General features: G+C 47.1%; 1 protein-coding gene across 1 annotated transcript in view; it reads right to left on the reverse strand.

Annotated features, from left to right (window-relative positions):
• FGF18 (fibroblast growth factor 18) overlaps nucleotides 1–20,735 on the reverse strand; it is a 29,941-nt gene extending 9,206 nt beyond the window's left edge. Inside the window, exons 1-2 of the mRNA XM_044659837.1 lie at nucleotides 20,354–20,735; nucleotides 2,140–2,246 (exon numbers count right to left, since the gene is read on the reverse strand). Of these exons, the coding sequence (XP_044515772.1) occupies nucleotides 2,140–2,246; nucleotides 20,354–20,735 (489 nt within the window). The remainder of the gene's footprint in view (nucleotides 1–2,139; nucleotides 2,247–20,353) is intronic.
• Between the last annotated feature and the right edge of the window lie 3,037 nt (nucleotides 20,736–23,772).

The raw sequence follows: 23,772 nt of genomic DNA on the forward strand, positions 1-23,772 counted from the left end.
GGGAACGGTGATTGAAGGTCAGTGCCAGCTGTACAGTCACCAATATTAATGAACAGGAGAGAGGGTGAGAATGCAGGAAACAGAAGACGGGCTCCTGTGGAAGGGGTGAGTCACCAAAGCAGGAGGGAGGGGTTCAGCCTGTCGGGACTGGGGCTGCTCTTTTGACCCTGAGGAGGATGGATAGCCTTCACGGGAACGGAGCTGCACAGGACTTGAGAGCAGCTCCTGCCTGGCCAGGTCCCATACCAGCCCTGATGAATCTAGCTCTTTGTAGGTGACCATGAGAAACAAACAAACAAAAATTATTATAATAAAATTAAAAGCACTAAACTCAAAGCAGGTTTGTGCCTGGGAAACATCCCAAAATGCTGAGTGGGAAGGAGAACAAAGCAGGCGTGAGGGATTATGCGGGGTAAAGCAACAGGAAACAATTGGAGGACAGACACAGTCCGCACCCCCAGCGTCCCTTGGGAGTCCCTCCAGTGGCAATGTGACCGGTTGGGGCTGGGTCCCCAGGAAACTTGGGCCACCGTATGGTCTGCTATACCCTCAGTTCAGAGGAGTGCCCCCTTTTCTAACCACCCCCAAGCCCAGCCACAAAAACAGTGGAAACTCGATCACTAATTAAAAACACACTCTTTAGCATCAAGAAGACTTACTATGATTTTTTTGCTCTTGAGAAGCTAATGTGGGCAATGTGTCTGGAATCTTTTCCTTCCAAATACAGTATTGTACAAAGCTGGTGAGGATCCTCCCCTCCTCCCCCTGGTTCTGACCTCTTGCCTGCTGCACATTTGTCATCCACCTACACCTACTCTATCAGGACTGGGAAGGGACCCAGGGGTGTTAATCTCCTGGAGGTGCTAGTCCCGGCTGCTGGACTAAGGAGAGCAGTTTAAGAAGAGCATCACCACCTAACCAGTCAGAGGACCTCACTGCCCTTAGAGATTTAGCTAGAGTTCCGACAAGTGCTTCAATTTGTCTCTGTCCCCAGGAACATACCTGGGGGCCCCTTGGGGCACGGGAGTGAGGGGAGGCTTTCAGAATTCATGTAGCCTAACCCCCTCATTTTGAGGCCTGAGAAAATACAACAATTTGCCTGGGGTCACTCAGGTAGTATGTGTTGTAGCAGCCTGGCACTAAGAGGTTGCCAGAGAAACCAGGTCATTAAACAAAATAAAAAATAATATTTAAAAAATAGCATTCCTCCCCCCCCAAAAACAAAACTACAAGGGAACATTTTTGGGATAGGGGGACGCAAAAGCCCACCATCATCAGCAAAGCCCCAGTGTACTAGCTAAGCAAACTCTCTCACTAGTAACCTTGCTCAAAATAACTCCTTTCGTTCTGCTATTGTGCAGGGATCCTGCCACCGACTGGTAATAAAATCTCCCTGTAATGCTAGAACCATGAGGTCCAGTACTGATGGAGATATTTGGATCTACTGTCCTACCATTATTAAAACAAGCATTAAGCCTCTAACCTGCTGAAGGTCCCTTCTGCATTTCAAGTGAGCAAGGAGGTGGCCAGGGTACCTATCTCGGTCCTGAGCGAGCATGCCCTTACTTTGGAAGAGAGGTCAGCTAGGTATTTTGATCAGGATCCTGGACTTGGAATCAAGAAGCATCTGAGTTCAAATGCAGCCTCAGACACTTACTAGCTAATTATCCTGGAGAAGTCACCTGTCTAATCTACAGTTTCCTCATCTATAAAATGGGTTAATAAAAGGATTTACCTCCCTGGGTTATTTGGGGTGATCATTGATCAATGAAATAATATATATAAAATAATTTGCAAACTTTAAAGTCCTGTATAAATTTGAGTTATTTGTCATCACCATTATCATCAGCCTGGTCATTTGAAGAACAGAGCCCTCTGGCAAACCATTCATAATTAGTAATAAAGCCCTGGTGATTAGTCAAAGTGCCCAGCTTTACAGTTTGGGGAAGTAGGAGGAGGGGGGAAGCAGGAGTGAGGGGCAGATGATAAAAAGACAAGAGCTGTGAGAATTCCACATTCCCCACATCCTGCTTTTCATTTGGGGCTGACAGGCAGGATTCTGGACACATCATTACAGTTTCACAGTCACTGCTCTAAGGTAATGCTCAAATTACAAATGAATTAATAGGAAACACTTACCTTCCCCACAAGTTTGCCTTTCCTATTCATGCAAAGGTAGAAATCTGTCTCCTTGCCTTTGATCCGGACTTGACTGCCAAATGTGTCTGTTTCCACTAGAAGCTGGGCTTGGAAAGAGAGAGAGGGAAAAAAGCATTTTTACCAGGCTGTAGAAACACTGAGGAGAGAGATCCTGACTGAGTGGCTCTTGTCCCCCTACCTGTACCTGTCCCTCCTTTCTTCCCCACCACCCCTTTCTGGGATTCCTCTTGGGAAACAAATTGAGGAGGAAGGGTTCAATGTGAAATCTCAAGAAAAGTAGAATTCCAACATCACCACTATTTATAAGTCAAGGAGAGGCCCAATCCTTAGCCTCTTCCCATTCCCCCTCCTATCCTCTAGGGAATAGGGTCTAAGGTTCCCCAACTGAAGTAACTAAAGCTAGAATTTAATTTCAAAAAGCTGGCTCTGTTGTGATCCTTGAGCTGAACAGCAGCACCCTGATCTCTCCGCTTCCTCTTGGCTCAAGCAATTCTCCAGAGAGGACTGGAGAAAGTGGGAGAAAGGGCTGGGGTACATGCACATGTAAATCAGGGCCAAAAGTAGTGAAGGAGAGGGGCTTCAGGGACACCAACACACCTCACCCTCCCTAAGCATCATCATATAGTTCCCAGAACAGCTGAAATAGGCCCCCCAGGGAGAACATCTGGAACATGGAACACCTGCTAGCATCCCCCTTCTTTTTCCCCTCTGAAGACCCTAATGACCAAGCCAGACCCCTTAGGGGGAAGGGGTGGGAGAAGGGAAACAGAAGGACCCTGGAGGAAGGAAATGGGGTGGTTCTGTTACCCCTCCTATGCTGGTCCCCAAAGCCTTATGGTCACTAACAGTGGCGGCAGGGGAAGCAGAGCCTACTCTTGGATCGCCTGGGACCCTGATCCAAAAGGAATAGTGACATGATGGACACTGAGGTAGCAGCAGAATGGAGCGAGTGAGTGGGAGGGCAGGGAGGGATTCAGGGCTGACTATAACCAGGTTGTGGCTGAAGTGAAGACTGAATCCAGGGGGTGACTGCTCTGAACACACACCCTTCCCTGAACCTGTCTCTCTTTACCTTTCTCCCATCCCCTATCCCTTCTCTTGTCTCTTTCCTAGCTGTCCTCTCTCCAAAGAATCCCCACCCCAACTCTTGTCATCTCTCTCCAGTTCCCTTGCCTTCACACCTCCTCTACCCAAATAAATTTCATTTTAGTGATAAGTAACTTGCTTTTCCTTAACACAAATCACCGCCTTGCATTCCTGAGTGTAGTATCCTTAGAGTTGCAGCAAATGGACCACGTTGCCCCTAAAACACACCGGGTATGAATAATATCCCGTCTGATTTTAATAAAAACACACACACACACCTTAGGAGATGCCAGTGCCCTGCTGTGAAAATTAAAACCATCTGGAACTCGTGATTTCCAATAATTAATCTAGCCCTACTTTGACACCACTACTAATTAAAATATGATACCCTCCTCTATACACATACGCACACAAAGAATTTACATAAAATTCAAAGATTTAATTAAAAAAAAACCTAATTCCAGAAACAATTGGAGCTTCATTTCTACCCTCTTCCTTTCTTCCAAAACTCTGTGGGTCATGGTCGTCCATGAGAATTCCCAGTAAAATGGGCTAGAAATTCTGACCCCTTCATCTTCACCACATCTCATTCTGTTTCCTCTCTGAAGCACCCATTTAGCCTTCTCCATTTGATCCCTGAGATTTTGGGGCCAAATCTCCTAGTGTCCCTGAGAACTGTCTATTCCCTTCCCCCAGCCCCACCTTGGTCCCCAACCCCAGTACATCTGACTCAGTTCAGGTACCAGAGGGTCATTATACAGGAGGCACATCTTCCGTTCAATAGAAAGGAGGAACCCTAGAAAGGAGCCTGCTTATTAAAATCCAGGGGAAGGAGGGGAAAAGCTAGCACAGGCCTTCTGAGGGGCCTGAAAGATCTCAGGGCTTAAGTCGGAATCAGCTGACTCAGCCATTATTGTTTAAAATTCCTTAATGGCTACATAATCCAACATGTTTTTCTAAAATGAAAAAGAAAGAGAGAGGTGTGTTGTGGGAGGGGAAGGAGAGGTGAGGAAGGTTTCTGCTTCTGTTCCTGGCCCAAACACCCAGACCATCTGTCCTGAAGTCCATGAGCTCTCCATAGGTAGACAAAAACATTTCCCAAACCCACATAACACAGTGTGTAATGATCCTACAGTGGGAGCTGGACATTCCAGGCTTTAGTCCTGGTTCTGTGTGATAGCTTGGAGGTAGCATGAGCCAGTGGAAGATGAAAATACTGTATTTGGAATCGAGAGTTCCTGGGTTCGAAATCTGACCCCCACTACTATGTGACCCTGAGCAAGTCAAATCTTCAAGCATGTATTAAGCACCTACTCATCTTCAGCACTGTGCCAGTAGTCACTTAAGTGAGTGTTCTCTATGCCTCAGTTTCCTCCTTTGTAAAATAAGGGGGTTGTGCTAGATGATCTCTGGTTCTAAAATGTGGTAATTATTTTTAGCAGAGCATAAGGGAAACTCTCCCAACAGCTTGAGCCATCTCAAAGGGAATGGGAACTGCTCCATAAGAGAGTAAAGTCTGTAAGCAGAGGTTGGCTAACTCTTGTAGGGGGATTCTTTAATTCTGCATTCCTCTGGGTAGAGAACACACACACCAGCAAAAAGAGATGCCAAGGAAGCCTCTAGAAAGAACAGATACACTCTCGTGCTTCTCTCTGGTTTGGAGAGCAAAGTCAGGGCCCACCAAGGGAAAGAGATGGAGGACGGAGAGTTTGTCCCCATAAACAAATTATTTTCCCCATAAACAAATGATTGCTGGGGGTTGTGATGTGGGGTCTAATGGGGTGAGAGGAGGCAGGTTGGGAGGATTAGGGAACAAGGGGAGGAGACAGATAAAATATGGGATTTACAGTGAAAGAGAAGTGGGTGTGTGAACAGCTGCTGGGATTTCTTGGTTTGCTCTGAGAAGACATCTGGGGAAGTTTTCCTAGGTTGGCGTCCAAGGTTTACAAATCTGACCTGGCCAAGGGTTCAGAGGCCAGCTAAGAAGAAGCTGAGACTTAAGAGAGCCTGACTAGGGGTGGGGGTGGAGGGAGACACCTTCCTGGGGGGTATTGTCAGAGGACTAGAGGTTTTACACCTGGAGATACCAGTAAGAGAGAAGAGCTTCACCCTTTGGGGTGAAAAGAGAGAAAGGAATTGCCAAGGAGAAGGAAACAGCAGTAGCTTAAGCTCCTGGGAATCCCTGAAAACCTTTCCCTAATGTTCCCAGGCCAATAACTTGCCCAGGGTCCCATAGGCAATAAGTAGCAGAAGTGAGACTCAAACCCAGGTCTTGGGTGGCAGATCCAGGGGACAAGGGAATCAGCATTTTTATATAGCACCTTCTCTGCAGGAACTGTGCTAAGCACTTTACACATACGATCTCATTTGATGCTCATAACAACCCTCTGAAAGGCTATTCCATTCCCCATTTAACAGTTGAGGAAAGAGTGGCAAACAGAGATTTAAGGGATTTGTCCAGGGTCACACAGCCAGTCAGTGTCTGAGACTAGATTTGAATTCTGGTCCTCCTGACTCCTGGCAGAGTGATCTATCACCAACTAGCTGCCTCTATCTAGCACTTTTTCCTAACCCCACTGGATCCTGTGTCCCTCTAGTAGATGGGATGCCCCATGAGGATAGAGCTGCTTTACTTCAAGTACCTACCTAGCACAGTGCTCTGGTGCCAAGCAGGTGTTCCATAAATGCTTGTTTAATTGGCCTGAGTCCCTCAGCCCAGTCTGGAGTACAGGGATGTGGATGCTCTGAACCCTGAAGATGCTGATGGCTGTCTCCACGGCCAGTATAAGCAGAGGGGGTGAGCAGGAAGAACTCTACCCTGGCCTGACTTGTCTAGATTGCCGGGGAAGACCTGACAACTCCTAAGTTTCCAAAATCCCACCCTCAAACCGCTCCCCTTAGACAAGGCTCACCCTCCCCACCACACTGGTCACAAAAGCTCAGTCCCCAAACCAGGCCCTGAGCTGGGCTCAGGAAGAGCTAGAAGAGGCCGCTTTGCCAAGGGAGGCCACATCCTGTTCCCCACCACCACCACATGGGATGGAATGACCTTGACTCCAACTCAGCATTCATGACATCATGGGGAAGGAGCCAGGCCAGAATTATGTAAAGTCTTTGGGGAGTAATATCAGCCAGGGCTCCAAGAATCCACCCTGAGCTCAGTCCCGGAGCCCTGCCTGCACGTTTCTGAGCATTCCCGAGCCGGGTCCTTGCCTAAATCTGCTCCCTGTTCCCCTGCCCGCTCCTTCGCTGAAGCCCCACGGAGAGGCCAAGGGCAGCTCAGGTCCCAGCACAAAGACAGGGCACTGGCAGCGCTGCCTGGAAGACATGAAAGAGTCTAAGGTTTGTGCCATGGCCCCCTTTGGAGGCTGAAGCCTATGAACAATGCTGTTACACGCACGAAATAAATGTCATCGTGTTGACATACAGTTACCAAATATTTTCAGAGCCCAGTTCACAGAACCCCAGGTTAGAAACTCCTGGACTAAAGGAAGACAGTAGAGCTAGATTGCATTTGTGCTCCAAAGAGCCCAGAACAGTGTGTGTGACTCAAGGATCTCCCTGTACATACATGCCACTGCCCAGTGGTCCTGGGTCAGGGCTGATGCTCGGTGCTGTGCTCGGCCCATAGCCTTCCAGAGGGGTTCTGGATGACCCCAGACAGGTACAGCTCCCCTACTCCAGGGAGCTCATGGGATAAACAGACCTGAAGAAAAAAGCTTCCTTCTCCCGGCCTATCTCAGCCCTCTGATAAACAATCCTAACCTCCCCAAAGAGGGCAACGCCATTCCTCCATTAGCTCCAGTCAAAGAATAAGAGACAGAGCTCGGAAAGGGGCTCCCAGTTACAGAGGGCCCTGACCCAGAGAGGGTCAACAAAGTGGCCCAAAGATGCCGGCAGCCGAGTTAGCCTGCGAGATTCCCTCCTCCTCTTCCCATCTTTTGCAGTTCTCCTCCTGGGTTGGGTCAGTCACCAGCTTCCCTCCCTTAGCCACACTCCTGGGGCTCCTTGGGTCTCTGCCATTTCCCAGCCAGACCTTGGAGAGCGGCCTCTTTATTACTGAGCAAACTGACCCCTGGGCCTCTCTCGCCTCCCCCCCTTCCCCCTCCTTCCACAGCCATTAAGTGCTGCTAATGCATTCTGCATTAGTGCTCCAGGGCAGGAAAACTCCACTTCCAGAGCCGAGGGGTTAATTAGCATTTATGCAGCAGGCTAGTTGGCTTTCTGCTAATTAAGAGGTAAGTTTACCTGGGAGGATGGGGATCTTTGGTGCCCCACCAGCAGGGGTGCTGACTGGCTATTCTGGGAGTCCCCTTAGTCTAGCTCTCCACTTCCGGCTCCCCTCCAGAAAATAGCCTCCTGCTCTCTTTATCCCCATCCCTACACAATGGGAGCTCCAGGGTGAGGACTCCCCCATTTCTCCGCATCAAATAAGAAGCTCTGGGAGAATGGGAAATGTCTAGCCCATCAGAATGGGAACTAAGAAAGTGGGGCAGGAGTGCAGGGGGAGTGGAGAATGATCTGATTTCTTTAATGCACAAGAGGGCAGGAACATACCTGATCCTCCTCTCCTTACCACTTTCTGCCACTGCCCCATCCCCTTTTCAGGAATGGAAGAGATAAAAGCATTTCACATTTATTAATATTCCAGAATATTTCTCATCCTTTCAGGGAAAAAAATGAAAGAAAATCTACTCTACAGATAATCTGAAATGCTCCTGTATGTACCTCTCCCTAATCCCTGGGGAAGGCCTGGAGTTTGGGCACCAAGGAAAATGAGATGCCTCATGTTTAACTGTGTAGGCACCGAGCAGATCAGGGGGGAGGGGGTGTATGGTCTTCTTTTGGTGACCTCCTCTTCCAGGGAGCAAAGGTCACTGGGTGGACATGCCTGAGAGACTTGGGACCAAAGATGGCTAATGTTTCTGACTCTCATGTGATGGTTCCTGAATTGATTTCAGTTCCTCCCCCTCTCCTTAGCTGCTAAGACCTCCCCCCTACCCCACAAAGAGCTCTTAAAAATAATCCTGGGGGAAAAGTTGAGAGGTTAGAAAAAAAAAACTCTCAGACCAGGTAACCCCTTTGACTCTAGAGACACTGGAACATCTCTATGGTGGGAAGGGAGAGGAAGGAAAAGAGAAATAGTCCTAGAAGACGTCCTTGGGGGTCTCTCTGGTAAGAGAAATCTGATCGAAATCCAAAGATGATGAAATTGTTCTTACATGACATGTTAGGAAGGAGTTTCAGCTGTAGAGGTGGAGAAAAGAGGGTGTGGAGATGATATCCCACCCCAAAAGACAAACACACACTCTCCAAGGTCCTAACCTGATACTTCATCTTGGTCTGGAGGTAACCTGGGTTCCTGGAGGCTCTGCCAAGGAAACATAAACTTTGAGATATCCTACATCAAGTCAGAAAGACTTTCAATTGATACTTGTCAAGTGAAAGGTTATCTATAATGCCAAGTTCTGAAGGTTCCTTCCAGCTCCGTCTACATCCATGATCTTAGGAGTCCACCAAACTAAATTCAGAGGAATTAATCACCAGAAGGTTAGTCACAAGACATGGAGTGGCTATAATATTCACTTTGAATTACCCATGTCAATAGATCTTTGAAATATCAGTCATAAAGACTCACAATTACATAATAATTTAAGGTTTATAAAACATCCTTAATCACTGGAGGCCAGGCACCATGCTAGGCAAGTACAAGTACAAAAGAGAGTGAGAGCCCTGCTTTCAGGAAGCTTACATGCTATTTTCCTCACAAGCCTAGGTAGTACATCAATTATCCCCATTTTACAGATAAGAAAGGAGAGTTTCTGAGTGATTTTGTTAAGTGTCTGAAGTGGGATTCAAACACTGTCTGCTGCCTCCAAGTCCAGGATTATGTCTATACTACCGCACTGTTTGCCATCCTCTCCTTCCAACTCTGGAGAGAGCAAAAGCATGCCAGGGTGTCCCTGAGAGGAGCCGAGGACAACACTCAGGATCTCTGTTTCAGAGGGTGGGACAGAAGAGGCCTGGCACCTTGGGTCCAGGCATATGAGCAATTAGTTCAAGACAGCAACTAAGCCCACTCCCACCTGACAAACAGGATTATTTCCACAGGATTTAGAGCTAGAAGGCATTTACAGATAAGCTAGCATCTTTGTTTTTTACATATGAGTAAACTAAGGTTCCCAGAGCACTAATGAGCGGAGGCATTAAATCAGGGTCTTTCTGACTCATCCCCACCAGCTAGGGAGAAGAAAAAGAGATAAACCTGGGTCTTTAACTTCGAGAATATGGGAGGAGCATTTGTCCCTTTCACCTTCATCCCCTCCCTTCCCCCACCTTGATGGGAGGTAGCCAGAAGCCTGACTTGGATACAAGACAAATGCTGACATGGTGCTCTAAGCCACTTTCCATGCATCATCCTCCAGAAGGGAAAATATCCCAGTGGTGAAGGAGCATGGAGGTCACACCAAATCAATCCCTCCCTGGTGGCTGAAGGGCTTTCAAAGGCAGTGGGAGGGGAGGAGTGTATCATCACTCAGTGGCAGTGAAAATGCACCCACTATAAACAGTCTCCTCACCCTCTCCCAGCCCTTGGCCCAGTCCAGAGGTTCCATGGGACAATCCTGCCCATCCTGAAGACTCCCAGGCAAACACACCCATCTGGGATCTGATTTAGAGTAAAGGGAAAGAAAGGGAGAAAAATCATTCTGCTTCAGGCTGGCTGCGGCTCTAGACCTCAACGATCTCATCTCCCAGGTCAGTATAAATTGTGTGGTCGGTTCCTGCCATGGACAAAAAAAAAAAAAAAACACTGCAGCTAGGAGATGGGCAGACTGCTGCCCAAAAGTTACCTGAGCCCAGGAGGGACGGTGTCAAGTTCCCCAGACACTGCTCCTCCGAGAAGGATCCCATCTGTTAGCCCTGCTCCCTCCCACTCCCAAAGTACATCAGGCAGGCAGTGTGGGTGGCCAGCCGGCTGTGGCTCAGAAGGCCTAAAGAGCCAAGCGACTGATTCACAGGATCCCTGGATCGGGTCTTAGAGTCAGAGGGAACCTGAGAGCTCAGCTAGCCAAACTCCCTCGTGTTCCGGGATAGGGGTGGAGAGGCTCGCCCAAAGGACACAGGGATTAAATAACAGAGCCAAGTCCAAAGACAGCGCTCCTTCCTCTATGCCATCAGTCCCTCATCTGGGGGGGGGGGGGGGTCAGGGTTCATTCAGCTCTGTAGGTGAGTGGAAATCTCTAATCCAGACGTGCCAGATAAGCCCTCCTCTGCCCACATCCACAATAAACAGGACACAGAGGGCTGCCTCCTCATTGAATGACAAAGCAATGTCTGCCCCTCTGGATATGCAGACAGGAAAAGTTGCTATTTGCCCTAGGAAGCCAGGGGAAGAAGCAAGAGGTGAAAGATGAGTCATTAAAAGAAATGATGACAGTTCCCAGAATTTTGGAGTTGGCAGGGACCCTGGAGGACACCTAGATTGCCCATCCCTGAATATAACTTCGCAATAATAGTAATGATGATCGTCTCTCACATTTGTATAGGGATTTAAGGCTTGAAAAGTATTTTATATTGGCTACCTCACTCCATTCTTACAATAAGACTATGAGGAAGGTCAGATTATTACTCCCATTTTAGAGATGGGGAAACTAAGGCAGGACAGAGGTTAAATGCTTCACCCGGGGTCATATAGCTAGGAAGCGTCTAAAGCCAGATTTGAGCTCAGGTCATCCTGATTGCAAATCCAACAGTCCATCCACTAGGCTGCATTTATTCAGTGTCTACTAAAAATGCTAAGATGTTGCCCTGGCACCAGGGAGCTTACACAGAACTCTGCTACATCCCCAACAAGCACCTATCAAGTCTGAACTTGCAGCCCTCCAGTGAAGGGGGAACTCACTATCTTCTAATGCAACTCATTCACTTAGCGACAGCTGTATTTATTAGGAAGTTGGTTGGTTTTTTTTTTCTCGTATGAAAAGCACAGAACCACACACTTTGACCTGAAAAGGACCTTCGAAGTCAGTTAGTCCAACTCCATTTCCACTGTAGCAGATGAAATCTGTCTCTGAGAAACTTCTCCCAGTGGTTTTACAGTTGTCCACCTGGGGCCAAGCAGACAAGACTGCAGTCTTGCACTGGAAAGCCCTTCAGATACTTGAAGAGTCACCCATGTGCCCACACCCTATCTTTTCTCCAGGAAGCTAAGCATCCCCAGGTGTTTCAAGCCTTAGCTCACAGCAGTCTAATTCAATTCCACAAATATTTACTAAGCATAAGTGTAGAGAGCTGGGCTAAGCACAGTTGGAGGGAGAGGGGGTGGTTTCGAGGTGGGGGGATTGAGATCCAAGCTTTTACTAGGCCTGAGCTTGAGGGACTCTGTCTCCAGCAGACAGCTTCCAGCCCAGCAAGGTCCTACTCTCAAAAAATGAGTATTACACGAGAGAAGTACAGGAGCCCTTCTCTCCCTAATCCAATCTCAGCAAAAGTAACTTGGGCAACTATAGAAGAGGAAAACATGCAAAAATAACTATGCTGATTGTTTTTTCATTTCAATCATGTCTAACTCTTCATTATCCATTTTGGGGTTTTCTTGGCAGAGATACTGGAGTGGTTTGCCATTTCCTTTCCCTGATCATTTTACAGTCAAGGAAACTGAGGCAAACAGGGTGATGTGACCTGCCCAGGGTTACACAGCTAGTAAGCATCTGAGGACAGCTTTGAACTCAAAGAGATAAGTCTTCCTGACTCCAGGCTGGGCAATCCATCCACTGTGCCTCCTATCTCATATGATAAATCTCCTAATAGAATTTATTGTAGGAAATATTTAATTTTCCTAAATGTACTATATGTATTTTTTTAAACATTTATTAATATTTATTTTTGAAAAGCTATATGTATTTTTTAGAAATTTATAGTGATGATGTGTCAATATATTTCTTTCTCTGTGTGCATGCTGCTTCCCTCCAGTAGAATGTGAGGTCCTCCAGGGCAGGGATTCTTCAGTTCCCCTAGCACAGTGCCTGGCACATAGCAAGAGCTTAGAATGGAGGCACTGTAACACAGTGGTCAGGATCTTCCTTTCCAGTCCTGTCACTACCTAGATGTCTGACCTCAGACAAAACATATCACTTCTCTAGGCCTGAGAGCTATAAACTGGAGGGGATGGACTAAATCACAAGTGTTCAACAGGGGGCCTACAGACCAGATGTGACCTATAGAAGATTTTTATCTCCCCTCTCCTGCTCTCCCCCAAATGTGTGCCCAGTTAGCCAACATACACGATGGGCAGGGCAGGAGAAGCCAACCATGTGCCAGCTACTGTTGTTTCTGTTGATTCACTCTCACAGGCTTGGATCAATAAGGAGCTATAAAAAATTCATTTGGCATGAATGCTTGGATTTCTGATCATGAGGCACACCATCCTAAAAACATCTGGATGGTCAAGACCTTCTCAAAGATCCTTCTGGTTCTAACATTTTTTTTAAACCCTTACCTTCCGTCTTGGAGTCAATACTGTGTATTGGCTCCAAGGCAGAAGAGTGGTAAGGGTAGGCAATGGGGGTCAAGTGACTTGCTCAGGATCACACAGCTGGGAAGTGTCTGAGGCCAGATTTGAACCTAGGACCTCCCATCTCTAGGCCTGGTTCTCAATCCACTGAGCTACCCAGCTGCCCCCTGATTCTAACATTTTTTGATTCTGGAACTACCCAGGAGGGTTGGGGAGAGATGTGTGAAATCAAACTTGTACCATCTCCCCAAAGCCCCTTCTGCCCTCCCAGAAGAGTGGTGTGAAGGGATTTATGGAAATGTGGGATGGACAGAGTCCGGTCAAACCATTCTTAGAAAATTTTATACCTGGGACAAACTATGAGGCTTTCACAGGGGAGGAAAAAGGAGTGGGCTGGGTGGAGGTTGCCAATGAGGTCAAAGTGAGCAAGAAGTATGCCACAGGACAGCTTCCTGTTTTAGTTTAGTATTCTTCCTAATTAGATGCTAAATTCAAGTGTTTCTTCATTGCTGGAAGGTTACAAATGCTGCTAGCAGCCTCAAAAGTTCAGCACCCCAGGGCCAAGCCCACATCCACCTGCCCTAGTTACTACCATCTGAAGCCTGTACTGGGAAATGTCTTCTATCAAAGCTGAACAGGGAAGGAAGGTAGGAGAGGGAGAGTTGGGGAAGACAACAATTCAAGTCTCTTCTCTGATCAAGTAAAAAAACCCTACCAAATAATGGAAAGTCCCCTTCTTCAAGCAGCCAGAGCTGGGAAGTCTCAGAATTACAGAGATGAGAATTTTCTTTCTTTTCCAGGAATCTCCTATGCCCGATAGATAGCACAAATCTCCTCAAAGGGAAATGGGATTACATCCCCGATTCTAGGAGGGCTCCTCCCTCCAAAAGGATGGGACTTATGCCTAGGAAAGAAACTTAGTGGAAAGTGAGAAACCCGAACATTTCAAGATCTGGGGAGCAGCTGGAGAAGGAACAGCTATGGCCTGAGTCCCTAAGCTGAAGCTGTGGAAAGACTGTCTTCCATTTAGGCCAAGGAGGCAGGAGAAGCAGAGTTAATGCACTGGTTTGGACTAAATGATCTCTGGAATTTCCCCTAATTCCATAATTCTGTCAGGGACATTATCTAAAGCTAGTGAAGCCAGGGAACACCAGGTAAAGGAGAACTGGGGATGTAACCACAACCTAGTCTTCAAGGGTTCTAGATTGAATGTCAAAGATGGGATAGTAGAGTTTGCACTCTACTTGTGATCAAGAGACCTAAGGTCAGTTGCTGGTTTGGCTAGTTTATGTGAGAACAGACAAATCGGGCTACAAGGATTTGCACCTGGCACTATGTTGAGCACTTTCTATTCTGGGAAGTCACCAACTCTCAAAGTATCTTATCTGTAAAATGGAGATAATAACATTTGTATTATTGTGGGGGAAAAAAGTTGAACCTCAAAGCAACACAGAAATGTGAATTATTATAATTATGTCCAAGGAATTGGGATCTCCAACAAGAGATAACTGGTTAGCAGGCCAGTGCCACCAACTCTTTCATACCACAGCTGGGCTCAGGGACTCCAAATACTGAGCTTTTCCCCCCGGGATGCTGGACACCCACATCCTAAACAAATGGGCAAGCTCCATCCATTCATTCAAACATCTGCGGAACACCCACTATGTACAGGGTATATAAGAAGAATAATGGCTAGCGTATGTGTGTGCGCACATATACACATGCATATATGCCAGTGATGTATACATCAGCATCCCATCAGCCTGCCCTAGTTACAGCTTCAGAGCCTGGACAGGGGAACATCTTCTCTATAGGTGCAGGTGTGACTATAAAATATAGGCGTAAATATAGCTAGAGAGGTATTTATCTATTCCTGTATAAAGGTATGATGCACATATGCTGATAAGTGTGTAACTGTGTATATGTGCTGCATATATACATAAATACATATCATATAGGGGACAGAGAGATAGAGGTATACACACACATAGGGCAGCAAGGTAGTAGGCCAGGCCTAGAGTCAGGAAAACTCATCTTTCTGAGTTCAAATCTGGCCTCAGACATGTATTAGCTGTGTAACCTTGGGCAAGTCACTTCACCCTGTTTGCCTCAGTTTCTTCATCTGTGAAATGAGCTGGAGAAAGAAATAGAAAACTGCTCCAGTGTCTTTGCCAAGAAAGCCCCAAGTGGGGTCCTCAACAACAACAAATGTTGGGGATGGCCTCATGACAAGCCTGTGAACTTGCCTCGGGGTCCGGGACTCAAGACTTCCCAACTCCAAGTCTCCTCTATCTGTGGTTGCAGCGGATGCATTAGCCACTTCCAACTCTCAAGGAACTTAAAATATAAAAGAGAGACAATAACAATAGCTCACCTTTTCATAGTTTTTATAGTTTATAAATGTTTTCCTCACAACTACCCTGTAAGGTAGTGGTAAAAGCATTACTAACACCATTGTGCTGAGGCTATAAGAAGTTAAGTGAGTTAGTACCACAGTCAGCATTGGAACTCAGGAGGTTGGCTTCCAGGTCCACTATCCTTTCTGCTAATCAATCTGTCTACAAAATAGCATGTGACAAAGGTTCGAGGACAAGGGCAAAGTGCCAGGGGCGTTCATAAGGAGGTTTCTCTTTTTTCTGGGACTTAAATCAGAAAAATCCAAAACTGGAGCCACTTTGGGAAGATGGAGTTTGGAGGGGCTTCTCCTGCCCCTTTCCTGTGCTCTATGGAACAGTCTGGTCCACTTCATTCCCCAGAGCCCTGAGGACAAAAGAACCTGATAGATGGTAGAATTCAGGGGAAATGATAGGATTTTGAGTCAGAGGCCCTGGGTTCAAATCCCAGCTATATCACTTACACAACAAGCCTGGATGACTCTGGGCAAACCACTCCATCTCTGTGGGCCTCAGTACCCTCATCCATAAAATTCAGAGGTTGTATTCAGTGACCACCTAAGGTTCCTTCTTGCCTCTGAGTCTTCCCTGCAGGGTGCCTACATGGCAGCAGTGAGGACCAATTCTCACAGGAGCCTTCAACAATCCAGGATAAGCCCTGTTTGTTCAGAACTAGGAGAGGAACACAAAGGCCTTGGAGAATAGGGGAGAGACGGGAGAGACAACCATATCCTTCTTCCCTCCTCCCCTCCCCACCCCCTTCACTCTTCTGAAAAGGACAAGTCAGGTGCGAGAGCACCAGGCTGAAATGCATAATGCAGTATCGACTTGGGCATCCCCATTTTCCTACTGAGTCTGGCCACATAAATCCCCATCCCAATAATATTTGTATTGATTAACTAGGTTAGAGCATCCCTGGGCTCTAGGTCTCACTTCCCTCCCTCCCTGGACAAACAGATGGGGTCTCAGCTCCTCATCTGCATTTCTAATGAGACATTTAAATGGAGCAGCAGCATGGAGGCTGCCAAGCCCCTCTGCTGCCCTGGAGCGGCAGCATCCTTCTTTCAGAGGCCAGAAGAGAAGTGAGAGGGGAAATGATTGGAGTGGTCCCTGGGGGAACTTGAGGTAGTGCAGGGAGTGGGGGAAGATGGGGATGAGAGTCTTGGTACTTGGTACTTACTTGCAGGTCATCTCACTGTCTGTCTGCCACTGCCAGTGAATGGATCCTCTCCTCCTTTCCCTCTCCCTTTCCGTTATCCCCTCCCAGGCACAATTGCCTTTAGGTATTATCTTACCCTATTAGAATGGAAGTTCCTTGAGGGCAGGAACGGTTTCTTTTTAAGAGTTGTATCTCCATGGCTTAGTACAGCACATAGTAAGCACTTAATAAATGTTCTTTTCATTAATTTATGCCTCTAGCTCTCCTATTTTTCTAGAACCGGAGCAGTTCCAGAATCGGCCAACAGATTATGTGCACAGATGGTTCAAATCAGACTCTGACCCTCACATCCAAGGGTCTGCCAGACCCCAGGCATCAACAATGGCGCAGCCTGGGAGGTCCAGGAACAGAGCAGCTTATAGGCTCACCCAGAGGGGGCAATACCCCAACAAGGCTGTTTAAACCATGAGCAAACTGTGCAAATATTATTGTGTTGGAAGAAGCAACAAATATGAAGGATTCAGAGAAACTTGGGAAGACATGAACCAATGCAGAGCAAAGTCAATAGGAAGGACCAGTAGAACAAATTACATGCTGACCACATTAATGTAAGAGAAAACAATATGGAATGATATTAGAAAATTCTCATCAATTGAGTGCCCAATTGTGACTTCAAAAGATCACAAATGTAGAGTTAGAAGAGACCTTATTTGATATGAGGAAACTGAAGCCAAGAGAGATTAAGTGATTTGTGCCCATCCCCAATTTTATAAATGGGTAAACTGAAGTTTGGAGAGATTCAGTGATATGTCCTAACAGTATGAGGCAGCATCCAAACCAGGCTTTAACGATGCCAAGTCAGGTCCTCTATTCACTACGTCAGAGGTTTTAAACATAAGCTCCACGAACCTCTTGAGTGTGGCCTGAATCAGATTCAAATTTAATTGGGAGGGGCAGCCAGATGCCTAGAGTGCCAGACCTGGAGACAGAAGGTCCTAGGTTCAAACCTGGCCTCAGACAAGTCCTGCCTGTATGTCCCTGGACAAGTCACTTAACCCCAAATGCTTATCCCTTTTTACTTTTTACTATTCTGCCATGAAACTGATGCTCACCATCAATTCCAAAACAGAAGGTAAAGGTTTTAAATATATATAATTGAGAAATCTTTAATAAAATAAAAAATAATGAGCAGGCATCTTTCTGAACAGGTTGGCTTCCTGTTTCTCTGAGTTTGATGCCTCTGTAGGATCTCAAGCCGCCCTCCCTCAGCTGATGGTCAGGTCTGCTTCCTGCCTCTCATTAGAGAAGTAGTCGACTACAGGTAAGAAATAAGGGACACCCTGTCAGCCGTGGCCAAAATTTTGGTTTGAGCTAATTATACTTCTTCCTTACAAGGGAAGGTAGTCATTAAGAAATGTTACATTTTTAAGGAGCACGAATTAAACATTTTAAAAAGACATGTTTAGCCTACTGCCCTGTCTGAAACTTTCAGCAATCCTCCTGGAGCTCCAAGGGGAAACTGCCATCTAGGCCAAACCCAAATAGAAGGGGGACACTGGGCAGGTGGAGGGAAGAAAGGCAGAGGGAAAGAGAATGGCAAAATCACAAAACACTGAACCTGGCATGCACCTTAGGATCACCAAGTCCAACCCCCTCATTTCATGGAGGAGGAGAATCGGCTTGCCCAAGAGTCAAATGGTTGCAAAGGGCAGTATCGGAGCTGGACAGAGGGAAGAGAAGCATAAGGGGGAAGCCTGGAGTGAGGGAACTAGAGAGAGAGGACAGAGAGGAAGGGCAAGAGATGAAGAGGAGAGGATGTGGGAGAGAGACAGGACGGGAGAGGCGCAGAGACCCACATTAGGAAAGTGAGCTCCCGGGCAGCTGGGCAGTACAGGGCTCAGAGCTCAGCTTGCCCGGCCCAGCCCAGCCCAGCCCCCGGTGACCGTGCAGCTGCCACACTCTGGGATCCTGAGATGAGGTCAGCTCTGCCCTGGGGCTGAGTGAGTGAAAATAAATGGAGACCAAGATAAAAGGTCCAAGAAATTATTTGTCTTGTTGTCATGTCTCAACTGTAATGGGGCAAGGGCTGGGGGCCCAGCAGGCCAGGCATCCTGCTGTTTCAGCTGGAGAGCTCCCAGGGCACTACCGCCCTCTCCCCCTGCCCCCGCCAACGCATCTACCCACATCCATCGGCAGGCCCCAAGTCCTAGGATGCCTCCCCCAACACGCACACATGCAGCTTTCACTGTCTGAGCCTCCAAAACCAACTCATTTCAGGCACCGGACCTCCCCAGCCCCTACCTCCTCCCCAAGGAGCTGACCCCCGGGAAGAAGCATCATGGAGCTGTAGAACAGTCCTTCCCTAACCCAGACTCAAAGGGCAGGGCCCAGGAGGAAGGGTGCAACATCTCTAAGAAAACTTCCAGTTCTAAGGCTGGGGGTGGGGAGAGGGAGAGATACAGACACACAGAGACAGACAGAGAGAGAGATACTGAGAGAGACACAGAGACAGAGAGAGGGGTGGGGGAGTGGGAGGGAAGGATTGAGAAGGAGGGAGAGAGACAGAGAACATTTCCTAGGCCTCTGCTCAGGCCCAAAGAGTTTTTTGTTTTTATTCAGCGTTTTTTAGAAGGAAGGAATGGAGTCATGCTTTTATTTTCCTCACTATCCCTTGAGCCAGAAGTAATTTGGGAGGTTCAGAAGACCCCAAATGATATCCCAGTGTTACCCCTACAGTTTAAGTAGAGCTTAAAAAGTTCCCTGAGGGGGGGGGGCAGCTGGGTAGCTCAGCGGATAGAGAGCCAGGCCTAGAGACGGGAGGTCCTGGGTTCAAATCTGACTTCACACACTTCCCAGCTGTGTGACCCTGGGCAAGTCACTTGACCCCCATTGCCTACCCTTACCACTCTTCTGCCAGTATTGACTCCAAGACAGAAGGTAAGGGTTTAAAAAAATTTTTTTTTAAGTTCTCTGAGAGGCACGGCAACTGGAGCTTTGTCACAGGGCACAAAATTAAGAGGACACTAAGAGACAGAAACAACAGAGCTTAGCTCTGGTAGGAAGCTAACAGATAGCACGTACCCTGGGGTGACTTCCTCTCCCCTACCCCCAGCATCTCCCTCCCTCTCCAGCAGTAATCTTTTGCCGGTGTCCCAAGGTCTCTGTTTTACTCCCACGAGGTATTATCTTCTATCCCCTAATTGGGAGTTACAGCTACTAGTTACTAGTTCTGGGTTCTGTTATATCCCTAGAGTCAGGGAGGAGAAGAGAAAGCATTCTACAGAATTATTGCATAGTGAAAGCTAATATAGTACCTATTGCATACATACACAAACATGCACCTTCTCTCTGTATGGCTTCTCCTGCCAGAGAATCTCAGAGCTAGACGGGATCTCAAAAGGCATCTAGTCCAATCCAAATCTGAAGAGGAATCCCTTCTTCAAAGCTCTTTTCCTGCAGTTATACAGATTCTACTTAAAGGCCTATGGAATGGGGCAGTTCAGCAGCACAGGGGATAAGAGTGCCCAGGCTGGAATTGGGAGGTCCTGAGTTCAAATTTGACCTCAGACACTTCTGAGCTATTGTAGCCCTGGGCATGTCACTTAACCCCAATTGCCTAGCTCTTGCCGTTCTGTCTTAGGGTTCTTTCTAAGACCTAAAGTAAGGGTTTAAAAACAGCAATAAAGGTTTACGGTATTGGGCTGCTCATTCCACTTTGAGCAGTCTGATTGTGGGGAAGTTTTTCCTGATTTAACCTAAGTCTTCCTTATTAAAAGAAGGACTATCAGGTCAGCAAAGATTCAGGGAGTAGCCCTCAACCCATACGGTTTCTGGGATAAGAGGCTGGTGAAGCAACAGATCAAACCACTGGACCCTCAGCTCAGGAGGGAACTCTGTGTATATCCCTCATGCCCTCCCTTGTGTCTTTGTAGCCATCTCAGCCCCAACCAGTCCCCCCACCCCCACCCCCACCCAGGACTAACTTCCCCAGAAGGAGAGGAGGCTGGGAGAGGACCAAGTCTGCCCAGTGAAGTCTCCTACCATATTTGTCTCCATCTTCCCCTTTGGCGCTAATCCTCCGCCCCAACACCTGGATATGTTTCCCACTCGTCCGGCTGTACAGCTGGTACAGCCTCAGTTGCTTCCTGCTCACATCATCCCGAGCTCTCGTCTGGTTCTCCACATGGATACGGAAATCCACGTTCTCCTCAGCTGCCAACACCTGTAAGGAGGAAAGGGAGGAGGGGAAGAGACAAGGTGACTCCGGGAACCGTGAGCATGGAGTCCTGAGCTCTCTCTGGTAGAAAAGGACTTTCACGGGCCTCGGGGTGGGGATGGGAACAAAGGAGAGCTGGGGCTGATGTCCCAGAATTCCTGTGTTTGGTTTCAGTTGTGGTTCTGAGCAGTTGTGGGAAGGACACATGGCCCTCTTAAGAAAGGGTAAAAGATTAGGTTTGGAAAAATAGAATAATGGATCTGATCCCTAGGTTTGGGGCTGGAAGGAACCGCAGAGGTCATCCACTGAGGCTGATAGAGGGCAAGTGACTTGTCTAGCTTCACACAGCTGAGAAATGAAGTGACTTGCCTAGAGTCAAATAGGTAGGAAGTGTCTGAGGCAGGATTGGAATCTTATCGAAGATATCGCATTGTCCCTCAAAGTGGAATCTAGAGATCTGGGTTTTAGTCTCCGCTCTATCACTGACTTGCTGTGTGGCCTTTAATTTCACACTGCATCAAATTTCCTTCCCTTTAAAATGGTAGTGATAACATCTGTCCTCCAGCCTCACAGTATGGTTATAAGGCTCAAATGAGACAACAGATGAGACAGCACTTTAAGAAGAAGTGTTATATAAACAAAACATAGTATAATAGCTTTCAAGAGATAGCAGGGTAGACTGAGGGATGGAGCAATGGCATCCTGTTACCCAATTAAGGCAGACTCAGAATGGAAAGTCAGATTCACCCTCTGACTCAAGATTCTGGAACCACAAGATAAGACTCTCCTCTCCTGCTCCCCCAAGCGCCACCACAAAATGACCTTTCTTAGAACCAAATTGCTTTTTCCAATTTTTCTTGGTTTTCTTGCATTCGTTTTATTTCTTTTAATGTTTCCTCAAACTCTCTCATTTGTTTTTTAAGCTCTTCTAAGAACTCATTTTGGGTTTGTGTTCATTTTATGTTTTCCTTTGAAGGGGAGGGATGGAGGGAGGAGATACCTGGGAATTTTAATGTAACAAACAAATTAATTAATAATTTTTAAAAAGAACCAAATTCCTCCCCTTCCCCTTTCCCCAGTTTGGCCAACGTAAAAGGCTTCTGGGCCACATAGTGGAGATACTGTCACCTTGAAGTAAGATTCTGGATCTTATGCAAAGGAGGGGAGTAGCCTAGGATCTGCCAGGAATTTCATAAGGAATGAAAATATCCATCTTGACCTTTTAATACTCCCAGGACAGCCTCTACTCAGCCAAATCAACATCTTCACTGTCCCCAAAATATACCCTGAGCATTCTAACCTCTCTCTATGCCTTCCACATAAGAGTGCATAACGCATGGGCATGGAATACACAGAATAGCAAACCCTGGGTGTGCCAACACACTAGGCCCAGGCTTTATACACTCCTATGTCCTGTGATCATACTTGTATCCCCTGCTCAAGGCAGGTCCCTTCACCCTTCTGACTGTTCAAATCCTAACCATACCTCAAGGTCTAGGTCAAGCCCTTTCTCTACGAAATCACCCCTGTTCACTCCAACCCACTCTGAATGATGAAACAATGAAAAGAGCTTGGGTTCACTACTCATCCCTAATGCTTAGCATCAACGTGACCTTGGGAACACTGATTAATGGCTCTCGGTTTCCTCGACTGTAAAACGTGGAAGCTAGACTCGACAGTCTTTGAGGTCCTTTCCAAACATCTAAGGTATTCACAGTACAAACTGTGAACCTCACATACTGACAAGTTTTGTTCAGGTATCTCCCACAAAATTACAGGACAAAGCCTTGTGCCTCTGCATGCTATCCCTTCCCAAAGTTTCACCCCTTGTAGGTCAAGTCTCCACCAAGGACTAATCTAAGGCCTGAATTAGGGGACATCAACACCTGGAGACGTACCTCTAGCAATTCCCAGGTCCACTTTGGGCCTAGGATCCTCTAAGGAAACTGAGGTCAGTGGCTTCGGCCTCATATTTCATGAGGTCCATCTTGCTGGTGCCAACAAGGAAATTTAGCCCATTGAGGGAATCCCAGATTTTCCAGGAAGCTCACACCCCAAATTATGTCCACAATATGTTTTTGTGTGAAAGAGAGGGAGAAAGAGACGCATGTCATGATTTATACCCTAGGTTTACTAAGCGGATTTAAATTGTGGTCCCCCTTGGGTTCAGTCGGATGAATGGTAGCCTGTTTATAAGATGGGCTTGCCTAGAATCCCATCCATCTCTGAATCTGAATATTGTCAGTATCCCGATCCCTAGGCAGCGCAGTGCTTCTCTATAGCCCTTAGGAATAAGTCTCTGGTATTCCTTCTTCACCCTCAGACACCTTCTCATACTCACTAGGGACCTTATTGATCAGAGGTCAAACCAATCTCATGACCCCACATCCCCCACAGATAAGCAGGAAGCCACTGTTCCCCAGAAGCCAGCCCCACATTAATGATTTTCTTCCTGACCCCTCCGGACACAAAGTGAGTGACCTGAGGTCATCAGGAGGTATTGGGTGGAGCTTCTTCCCCAGGATGTGGGAAAGAGTAATCCTTCTCTCACAGCTTCCACTGCCTAAGCCAAACTCTCAGCTCTCAGATAAATCAGGCAACACCCAAAGGTACTATAAGAGGCAGGAATGACCACTGAGGTGGCACCACGGAGTCCTGAGGCTCAAGATCTTGGTACCATGTGTGGCTGAACCTGTTACTTGCATCTCCAGATATACAACAGGACACATCACCTCCTCCAGAAGCATGCCTAATGCGGCTCAAGACTCTGGTCAGGAAGAAGCATCCTAGACCAGTTTATAAGGTGGTCATTTCCCCTTCCCTTCTTGAAAAGGTTTTCTCCACCTGGGCACCTCGTGGTAGAATTAAATATGACAGATACCCAGCAGAGCATACAGGTCTACACATAAACCCATATAGGTGAGTCTCCCTTCTCAGGAATTCGGGAGATGCCTTTCTAATCACCTGCGCCTGAACCACTCCACCAAGAGTCGTCTCACCAATGCCTGCATTGTAGACTTGGGCTCTCTCCCCTCCCACCTCCTTCTTCACTGAGCCAAGACAGGGGCCCTTTTCTAGATCTCTGGCTGCTGTCATCTGCTGAGGCAGTCCAACATTGCTTTTTTTTGTTTTTGTTTTTTTTCCACATCAAACCCTTTACAGATCTGCAAAGGATTCCTGTTCCCCAACAACCTGAATGGAAATCAATGGTTTGTTTTTCTGGTAAATTGACTCATGTTTTAAA

This window comes from Gracilinanus agilis, chromosome 2, assembly GCF_016433145.1.
Source record: "Gracilinanus agilis isolate LMUSP501 chromosome 2, AgileGrace, whole genome shotgun sequence".
Lineage (NCBI taxonomy): Eukaryota > Metazoa > Chordata > Mammalia > Didelphimorphia > Didelphidae > Gracilinanus > Gracilinanus agilis.